Source organism: Callionymus lyra, chromosome 14 (genome assembly GCF_982586985.1).
Source record: "Callionymus lyra chromosome 14, fCalLyr1.hap1.1, whole genome shotgun sequence".
Lineage (NCBI taxonomy): Eukaryota > Metazoa > Chordata > Actinopteri > Syngnathiformes > Callionymidae > Callionymus > Callionymus lyra.
The window spans coordinates 9,603,525-9,613,523 of record NC_141831.1 but is presented as its reverse complement, the minus strand read 5'-3'; the positions used below and the strand labels follow the sequence as shown (position 1 = coordinate 9,613,523).

Sequence of the window (9,999 nt, the reverse complement as noted above, 5' to 3'; positions counted from 1 at the left end):
TACGTTAAAGTAATATTCGTTGCCCTAATGGGTCAAACTGTCAAGACTACACATGTAAATAATTTTAAACAGTAATTGCCGATATACTTCAGTGGAAAATACACTAAACATTTGCTTGTAAATGCAAAACCATTTTTAAACATAACCCATTTTACTCGAAGTTTTACCAGACCTCATTTTAACCAATAGAACCAAGTGGCATTATAAGGTAGAACATTATTGATCCCTCAGGAAATTTATATATCCATCTATACATTTCTCCACATTTTAGAATCAATTCAGTTCCAACAGAATACAAACAAGAAATTGAGGGATTAGAACATTTTATTCATATTTTAAAGACTCCACAATATTCTCTCAAACATGGATAAAGGAAGATAACTTGTTCCGTAGATGTTCCAGCACAGATGCAACATGTGATCCCAACGTTTAACAAAATGCAACATGTGTTGCAAAAGGCAAATCTTCCTTCGTTACAGCGGAAAACTTGATCACAAGTTTAATCGACCTCCTCGATGGTCGGCCCGGAGTTGCCACCGGGCATACCATCAGGCATTCCACCGGGCATACCGCCTGGCATGCCTCCGGGCATTCCTCCTGGCATACCACCAGCACCCTGGTAGAGCTTGGTGACGATGGGGTTGCAAACCTTCTCCAGCTCCTTCTGTTGATGTTCATATTCGTCCTTCTCAGCAGTCTAGAATCAAACACATAACATCGTGAGAAACGTTTCAAAGAAATATTCTAGACTGGGCAGAAGCCAAAACTCATACCTGGTTCTTGTCAAGCCAGCTGATGACCTCGTTGCACTTGTCCAGGATCTTCTGCTTGTCATCGTCAGCAATTTTGCCAGCAAGCTTCTCATCCTCCACAGTGGACTTCATGTTGAAAGCGTACGACTCCAGGCCGTTCTTAGCAGACACTTTGTCTCGCTGCACGTCGTCCTCAGCCTTGTACTTCTCGGCCTCGTTGACCATGCGTTCGATGTCCTCCTTGGTGAGACGACCTGTGACATCATTCAAGTTAGATTTTCAAACGACCGTTTTATCGCCTTAAGCTCCAGGTTCTCACCCTTGTCGTTGGTGATGGTGATCTTGTTCTCTTTGCCGGTGCTCTTGTCAACAGCAGAGACGTTCATGATACCGTTGGCATCGATGTCGAAGGTCACCTCGATCTGAGGAACACCGCGAGGAGCAGGTGGGATGCCAGTCAGCTCGAACTTGCCCAGCAGGTTGTTGTCCTTCGTCATAGCACGTTCACCCTCGTACACCTGTAGGTAGACACAAGTTTTAGACCCGCGACACACAAAGTCTTCCTGTATGCCAGCTCTGTGTCGCTCAGACATCCAAGGAAGGTCAATAAGGCCATCTTTGGTCTTTCGACCTCTGGTGGAAACTACGAATGTTAGGAATAATCGTCATCACAGCGTAACACAGGAGGAGCAGATGTTCTTTCACAGTTACCTGGATGAGCACTCCAGGCTGGTTGTCAGAGTAAGTGGTGAAGGTCTGGGTCTGCTTGGTGGGGATGGTGGTGTTACGCTTGATCAGGACAGTCATGACTCCACCAGCGGTCTCAATACCCAGAGACAGAGGGGTGACGTCCAGAAGAAGAAGGTCCTGAACGTTCTCGGACTTGTCACCAGACAGGATGGCAGCCTGGACAGCTGTGGGAGCAAGAAGAAACGTCAGCATCATCAATGAATGACCAAGTAGCAGACCAACTCACCAGCTCCATAGGCAACAGCTTCATCTGGGTTGATGCTCTTGTTCAACTCCTTGCCGTTGAAGAAGTCCTGCAGAAGCTTCTGGATCTTAGGAATACGGGTGGAGCCACCGACCAGAACGATCTCATGGATTTGAGCCTTGTCCATCTTGGCGTCACGCAGAGATTTCTCAACGGGGTCCAAGGTGCCACGGAACAGATCAGCATTCAGCTCCTCAAAACGAGCCCTGGTGATGGAGGTGTAGAAATCCACTCCCTCATAGAGGGAGTCGATCTCAATGCTGGCCTGGGTGCTGGAGGACAGCGTACGCTTCGCTCTTTCACAAGCGGTGCGCAGACGACGGACGGCTCTCTTGTTGTCACTGATGTCCTTCTTGTACTTGCGCTTGAACTCGCCAATGAAGTGGTTGACCATGCGGTTGTCAAAGTCCTCGCCACCAAGATGAGTGTCACCAGCGGTGGACTTGACCTCGAAGATGCCATCCTCGATGGTGAGGATGGACACATCGAAGGTGCCGCCACCAAGATCGAAAATGAGGACATTCCTCTCTGCTCCGACCTGAAATAAAAATAAGATGACAATAGAACCCAAAATATTCATAATACCATTGTTGATGTCAATCACACCTTCTTGTCCAGCCCATAAGCAATAGCAGCAGCAGTCGGCTCGTTGATGATACGCAGGACGTTAAGGCCAGAGATGGTACCAGCATCCTTGGTGGCCTGGCGCTGAGAGTCGTTGAAGTAGGCCGGCACAGTGACGACAGCATTGTTGACAGTCTACAAAGAAGTCAACATTAGCAGGAGCAAAGTCAAATAAATCATGTTTATTTTCCTGGAAAAGAACGCACCTTTCCCAGGTAGGCTTCGGCAATTTCCTTCATTTTGACCAGCACCATTGAAGAGATCTCCTCGGGGTAGAAGGACTTCTTCTCACCCTTGTATTCCACCTCAACCTTGGGACGAGTGTTGTCGTTGATCACATTGAATGGCCAGTGCTTCATGTCAGACTGTACAACGCCATCGTCAAACCTGCGGCCGATCAACCTCTTGGCATCTGAGGAACACATTGTTGTCAACCAAGTGATCATCAATAAAGAAAGATTACAATGATTTGTTTGACGTCTTACCAAAAACTGTGTTGGTTGGGTTCATGGCGACCTGGTTCTTGGCGGCATCACCGATCAGCCTCTCGGAGTCGGTGAAGGCAACATAGCTTGGTGTGGTCCTGTTGCCCTGATCGTTGGCAATGATTTCAACCTTGCCATGCTGGAACACTCCAACGCAGGAGTAGGTGGTCCCCAGATCAATACCAACTGCTGGTCCCTTCGACATGGTTCCTGATAAGACAAAATACAATAAATTGAATTGAAACGAAGAGTTTGAAAGAGATCAGTTTTTAAATACCAGGTCACATTTTAGTTCAAACATACATGATAAACATGTACTATATTAACGTTTGGTTTACAGCAGCCACAAATCAGGAAGAGACTACATACTTTGAGGACTGCAGAGTGGATCTTTGGTGCAGTGGGGGGGCACCAAAGATCCAGGAACAGTAAATATCAGGACTAATAAGAGAACTGAGCTCAAATACAAACCCACACCCCCTCACCCTGGAGCAACCATCTTCTTCCCCTTCCCCCCATGTAGGCGCAATAGAGCACTGCGGACTAGTCACCTGACACAAGTACAGTCATTTCCTACATTAACAGAAACGAAACTCCCATCTTCTACACTTTAATGTTCTACTGACGGATTTTAACAGGCTTTTCTTAAACAGTGTCCCATTAAATGTATATAATTGACTTATACTAGGCCAAAGAAGTGGTTTCTGATTAAAATGAGGTTATTTAACAGACTAGAAAATTCAATTTAGTCGGTTTGTTACAGATCTTAAAGAAAGAATGTATACAATGGCCTCGAGGCTACCGAGACGTTAGCCGTTATACACACAACAAAGACAAGCAGTTCCATTTCTTTACATCTTGTTGACTAGATTATTAGTATCCGACCCACCATCTTTCAGATAACAATATATAAAGTTTAAGTTCTCATTTCAAGGGAAATGATTAAAAAGAGATGTAAATAAAAACAAAAAAAACAACCGACGTCAACGCCGAGTCTTACCGAACCGGATATGTGATGCTCGGCCGGGCAACGCACGCGCTTGTTCTAGAACATTCTACGGCCTCGTCACGTGTCTTCATCGATGACTAGCAAGTTAACTATTACATATTAATTTTGATAATATTGTGCCCTTTTTTTTTGTCGATATTGGCGCCGAAACGCAAATGTAGCAATTTCGTAACATTTTTTAACAAAACATACTTTGAATAATAAAAGTAAAGTGATTTTACCCCCATCTTTTAAACACTTTTTTTTTTTTTTTATTAAATAAACACCCACCTTGTGTTTGAGCGGTGTTTGTTTCTTGCTTGTAGATGTTGTTTTACAAGGACGTGCTGCTGACCCTCTCCGCCGTTACGAGGATGTAGAGGAAGAAGGAGGACAACGGTTCTCTATATATCTGGAGCGAGTCGTCCAATCAGACGAAGGCTTAGGACCCGCTTGTCTCGTAACAACCAATCACAGCGTCTATTTCTAAACCTACTGACGTCATATACCGGACTTCCTGAGTCGGGTTTCTTCTCCCCCCGGTGTTGCAATTATGCGCCTTAACTTCTAGTTTCTAGTAGTTTCTATCTATGTAATACTCGATTAAAGTGGTAAAGTACAAATCGATTGTAATAATAGTGAATGGGACTCGTTACTCTCGTTCTCAATGATGTAGAAGGGCAACATCACGTGGTTACTAAGTTTTGTTTATTTAATTTATATTTATGACACCAGTATTTCGTAAACGCTTCACTGGAAAAAAAAACTAAATTGTTTCCCTGCCAGCAAATGGCGTGACGTTAAAAACGAGTATATGGTTATTATCTGCGAGACGTTTATCTAATTATATATATATATTTTACATGTATTTTTAATTAAATAACGTCGGGATTTCACATCATAACCAACATAAATGTTTGTTTAATATTTTTTATAATAGATTGACTAAAATATATTTTTAGAAACGTTTGTTTACATTTAATAGTAAGTCCATTTGTACTTAACTTGATATATACCGTGTTTAAATAAGGGACACTTTACAGGATTGCTCCACTGGAATCCAGAACCCTTTTAAAAGGCCCCCAAGATATGCAGCATGTGGCTTCTTATGTTACTTACTGGTTATACTGTTGACATGACAGTTGCCAACTAGCAAGACAGGACTTGTACAGATCATGCTTTGTCACGGCAACTGTAAACATTTGATGTTCAGTTGGTCAAGCCCAGCAAGATTAACTTGCACCACAGGACACCAGTGTCTCCCGTGTCTTGTTTTATTTACACATTTAAGACGGAAAGATTGTCCTGTTGCCTCAACATGAAACTAAAACTAGATAAGACACAGCAGGCCCTAAGGCCGTAGTTGAGCAGATATATTAAGGTCACAAGGAAGTAAAACGCATGAATTGCTGGAAATCTGAAAGAACATTAAGGTGGTGTTTTGTTTTTAACTGGTGAATAGACAATCTTGATTTAGGTCTCAATGATTAAGAGTTTTTGGGAAATCCCTTTGTAAGTAATTTATATTTATAGAGCGCTTTTTCAGACCAGGGTCACAAAAACTGACCCGCTCAAGTAGAAGAACTCATATTTCTCCGATCCTTAAAACTCTTAACTGGCTTCCAGTTTCTTCAGGATCAACTTTAAAAATTCTGGTTCTTACTTTGAGATCTATTCATGGTCAAGCTCCTCCTTATATCACTGATCTGATCCAGCATTTTGTGGTCGACTAGAGGAGTTTAAGGAAAATGTTGATGTGGCTCCTCATTAAATATATTTAAAATTAAATAAGAAAAATTCCAGGCATAAACGCTTAAAGTTAGCAAACAAGAAAGCTGAAAACAAACTTGTCTGAACACACGTCTGCTGCACCCTTGGAGCGTCATCGTTTTGATTACACAACATTAGACTGCGTTGCATAAACATGAATCTGATTAAATAAGACGACAGAGAGGAACAGTTATGAGAAAACAATGAGGGTTGAGGATGTTTTATTCGCATCAAAGTGTTCTCCTTGACTGGGCACAGATTCACAAGTTGTTGAAGTCATAATGCAAGAAAAGATCCTGAACACATCACTTTATAACACTCTTGAGGATCAAGTATACGTCAAGAGGGCAACTTCGTTTGCGTCGTTGATCGTTTAATCGACCTCCTCGATGGTCGGCCCGGAGTTGCCACCGGCGCTGCCGTCAGGCATTCCACCGGGCATACCGCCTGGCATGCCTCCGGGCATTCCTCCTGGCATACCACCAGCACCCTGGTAGAGCTTGGTGACGATCGGGTTGCACACCTTCTCCAGCTCCTTCTGTTGATGTTCATATTCGTCCTTCTCAGCAGTCTGGAATCAAACACATTACATCGTGAGAAACGTTTCATAGAAATATTCAAGACTGGGCAGAAGCCAAAAGTCATACCTGGTTCTTGTCAAGCCAGCTGATGACCTCGTTGCACTTGTCCAGGATCTTCTGCTTGTCATCGTCAGCAATTTTGCCAGCGAGCTTCTCGTCCTCCACAGTCGACTTCATGTTGAAAGCGTACGACTCCAGGCCGTTCTTAGCAGACACTTTGTCTCGCTGCACGTCGTCCTCAGCCTTGTACTTCTCGGCCTCGTTGACCATGCGTTCGATGTCCTCCTTGGTGAGACGACCTGAGACATCATTCAAGTTAGATTTTCAGATGATTTTTATTGCTAAAGCTCCAGGTTCTCACCCTTGTCGTTGGTGATGGTGATCTTGTTCTCTTTGCCGGTGCTCTTGTCAACAGCAGAGACGTTCATGATACCGTTAGCATCGATGTCGAAGGTCACCTCGATCTGAGGAACACCGCGAGGAGCAGGTGGGATGCCAGTCAGCTCGAACTTGCCCAGCAGGTTGTTGTCCTTCGTCATAGCACGTTCACCCTCGTACACCTGTAGGTAGACACAAGTTTTAGACCCGCGACACACAAAGTCTTCCTGTATGCCAGCTCTGTGTCGCTCAGACATCCAAGGAAGGTCAATAAGGCCATCTTTGGTCTTTCGACCTCTGGTGGAAACTACGAATGTTAGGAATAAACGTCATCACAGCGTAACACAGGAGGAGCAGATGTTCTTCGACAGTTACCTGGATGAGCACTCCAGGCTGGTTGTCAGAGTAAGTGGTGAAGGTCTGGGTCTGCTTGGTGGGGATGGTGGTGTTACGCTTGATCAGGACAGTCATGACTCCACCAGCGGTCTCAATACCCAGAGACAGAGGGGTGACGTCCAGAAGAAGAAGGTCCTGAACGTTCTCGGACTTGTCACCAGACAGGATGGCAGCCTGGACAGCTGTGGGAGCAAGAAGAAACGTCAGCATCATCAATGAATGACCAAGTAGCAGACCAACTCACCAGCTCCATAGGCAACAGCTTCATCTGGGTTGATGCTCTTGTTCAACTCCTTGCCGTTGAAGAAGTCCTGCAGAAGCTTCTGGATCTTAGGAATACGGGTGGAGCCACCAACCAGAACAATCTCATGGATTTGAGCCTTGTCCATCTTGGCGTCACGCAGAGATTTCTCAACGGGGTCCAAGGTACCACGGAACAGATCAGCATTCAGCTCCTCAAAACGAGCCCTGGTGATGGAGGTGTAGAAATCCACTCCCTCGTAGAGGGAGTCGATCTCAATGCTGGCCTGGGTGCTGGAGGACAGCGTACGCTTTGCTCTTTCACAAGCGGTGCGCAGACGACGGACGGCTCTCTTGTTGTCACTGATGTCCTTCTTGTACTTGCGCTTGAACTCGCCAATGAAGTGGTTGACCATGCGGTTGTCAAAGTCTTCACCACCAAGATGAGTGTCACCAGCGGTGGACTTGACCTCGAAGATGCCATCCTCGATGGTGAGGATGGACACGTCGAAGGTGCCGCCGCCAAGATCGAAAATGAGGACATTCCTCTCTGCTCCGACCTGAAATAAAAATTAGTTAAGATTACAATAGAACCACAAAATATGCATAATACCATTGTTGATGTCAATCATACCTTCTTGTCCAGCCCATAAGCAATAGCAGCAGCAGTCGGCTCGTTGATGATACGCAGGACGTTAAGGCCAGAGATGGTACCAGCATCCTTGGTGGCCTGGCGCTGAGAGTCGTTGAAGTAGGCTGGTACAGTGACGACAGCATTGTTGACAGTCTACAAAGAAGTCAACATTAGCAGGAGCAAAGTCAAATAAATCATGTTTATTTTCGTGGAAAAGAACGCACCTTTCCGAGGTAGGCTTCGGCAATCTCCTTCATTTTGACCAGCACCATTGAAGAGATCTCCTCGGGGTAGAAGGACTTCTTCTCACCCTTGTATTCCACCTCAACCTTGGGACGAGTGTTGTCGTTGACGACATTAAATGGCCAGTGCTTCATGTCAGACTGCACAACGCCATCGTCAAACCTGCGGCCGATCAACCTCTTGGCATCTGAGGAACACATTTATTGTCAACCAAGTGATCACCAATAAAGATTTACAATGATTTGTTTCACTTCTTACCAAAAACTGTGTTGGTTGGGTTCATGGCGACCTGGTTCTTGGCGGCATCACCGATCAGCCTCTCGGAGTCGGTGAAGGCAACGTAGCTTGGTGTGGTCCTGTTGCCCTGATCGTTGGCAATGATTTCAACTTTGCCATGCTGGAACACTCCGACACAGGAGTAGGTGGTCCCCAGATCAATACCAACTGCTGGTCCCTTCGACATGGTTCCTAAAAACGTGATAACATCTTTATTAGACATGAGAGTGTCACTTTATATTTCACCGTCGATAGGTTTCTCTAGCAATTTATTATGAAAGCTTAGTAGAGGCCATTTATGGCTATTCAGCTTTAAGATTCCATTCCTAGTCTTGTGGCGAACTAGCCAATCTTGTCAATATTTAGTGTTGACTTGGATGTACAGTCTGTTCCCATTACTTTTCGAGTGTGTGTATAATAGATTTACAGTATATACAATAGCTGAGGTAAATAAAACCCTAAGGCTATAACGGAAATAACAGCTATACAAAGAAAACAATTACAATCCATCACCTTACATATAGTCGACGTTATCCATTGACATTTACTATAGTTTTTTAACCCGTTGACAAGTATCACAATAAGACCATTAAAACAGAAATGTAGCGTCAAAAACAGATTCTTACCGACCGGAAATTAGATGCTTGGCGCAGGGCACGAGCTTGTTCTAGAACATTCTACGGCCTACATGCCTTAATTGATGACTAGCGAGTTTATTACATATATATATATATATATATAAGATGGAATAAATATCACTAATATTATTTTCCTTTTTATCAAGTACACCTTAGCAACAAAAGAGAGAAGATGTTACGCAATCCTTTTGAAGAAACATACTGTAAATAAAGACAGAAGTACAAAAAAAATGTAATACGTCTCTTATACATTTCTTACATTTATTAAATAACCACCAACCTTGTGTTTTAGCGGCGTTTGTTTCTTGCTTGAAGGTGGAGAAGGAAGAGCTGCTGACCCTCTGCTGTCAGGAGGATGTAGAGGAAGAACAACGACGCGTCTCTTTACATGTGGAGCCAATCGTCCAATCAGAGGAAAGCGTTAAACCCACTTGGTCTCGCAGGGACCAATCACAGTAGCCCATTCCCCCGCTGACGCTGTACGGACTTCCTGGATGTGATGACTGTCCCTCTTTCTTGTGTAACGTCTTTGGTTCCTACCTTCTCGTTTCGAGCACTTTCTATCGATATAATGGAGAATGTGCACTTGATTTACACATGTAATGTACCCGTACGTATACTCAGAATGGATCAGGTTTAATGATGTGTAATTTATAGATAATGTTAAGTATTTGAAAAAAAAAATGTATGTGAACAAAAAATACCCATTTCATTTATATTGATTGTACTTCTGGAATTAATGGATGATTGTTCGTAATAATAGTCAATTCCTCCCATTAAATTAAAATGAAACTTGTTTTCTTAAGTTATTTTGTCAATTAAATGTTTATGGGGAGTAAATAGTTATTCTTTCAAACTACTTGATAAAAGTTGCCGATTCCTGTTATAAAGTTTCCCCATTAGAGTTAATTTTTAATCCATTATCTTAAAAATTGAGCAAGATAGGTCTGTTGGCATAACATTTCGCAACTCGACATCATGCGTTGTCATGGCGACAACA

General features: G+C 43.7%; 2 protein-coding genes and 2 non-coding genes across 4 annotated transcripts; all 4 read right to left on the bottom strand.

The window, feature by feature from the left end:
* Positions 1-306: 306 nt before the first annotated feature.
* Positions 307-4,264, bottom strand: LOC148065997 (heat shock cognate 70 kDa protein-like). The gene is made up of 9 exons (XM_087807291.1): positions 4,135-4,264; positions 2,856-3,065; positions 2,577-2,782; positions 2,353-2,505; positions 1,729-2,284; positions 1,464-1,666; positions 1,072-1,270; positions 774-1,006; positions 307-697 (listed from the first exon to the last, which is right to left on the bottom strand). The coding sequence occupies exons 2-9, from the start codon at positions 3,058-3,060 to the stop codon at positions 500-502; spliced, it is 1,953 nt and encodes a 650-aa protein (XP_087663417.1). The 5' UTR covers positions 3,061-3,065; positions 4,135-4,264; the 3' UTR covers positions 307-499.
* On the bottom strand, positions 1,334-1,429 carry LOC148065998 (small nucleolar RNA SNORD14). The gene has a single exon (XR_015713351.1). It is a non-coding gene; the product is annotated as a small nucleolar RNA SNORD14 (small nucleolar RNA).
* Positions 4,265-5,817: 1,553 nt separating the features above from the next.
* On the bottom strand, positions 5,818-9,367 carry LOC148065995 (heat shock cognate 70 kDa protein). Its single transcript, XM_087806665.1, has 9 exons — positions 9,280-9,367; positions 8,344-8,553; positions 8,067-8,272; positions 7,843-7,995; positions 7,213-7,768; positions 6,948-7,150; positions 6,556-6,754; positions 6,261-6,493; positions 5,818-6,184 (listed from the first exon to the last, which is right to left on the bottom strand). Exons 2-9 carry the CDS (start codon positions 8,546-8,548, stop codon positions 5,987-5,989), a joined length of 1,953 nt encoding a protein of 650 aa, XP_087662791.1. The 5' UTR covers positions 8,549-8,553; positions 9,280-9,367; the 3' UTR covers positions 5,818-5,986.
* LOC148065996 (small nucleolar RNA SNORD14) lies at positions 6,818-6,913 on the bottom strand. The gene has a single exon (XR_015713369.1). It is a non-coding gene; the product is annotated as a small nucleolar RNA SNORD14 (small nucleolar RNA).
* Positions 9,368-9,999: the final 632 nt, after the last annotated feature.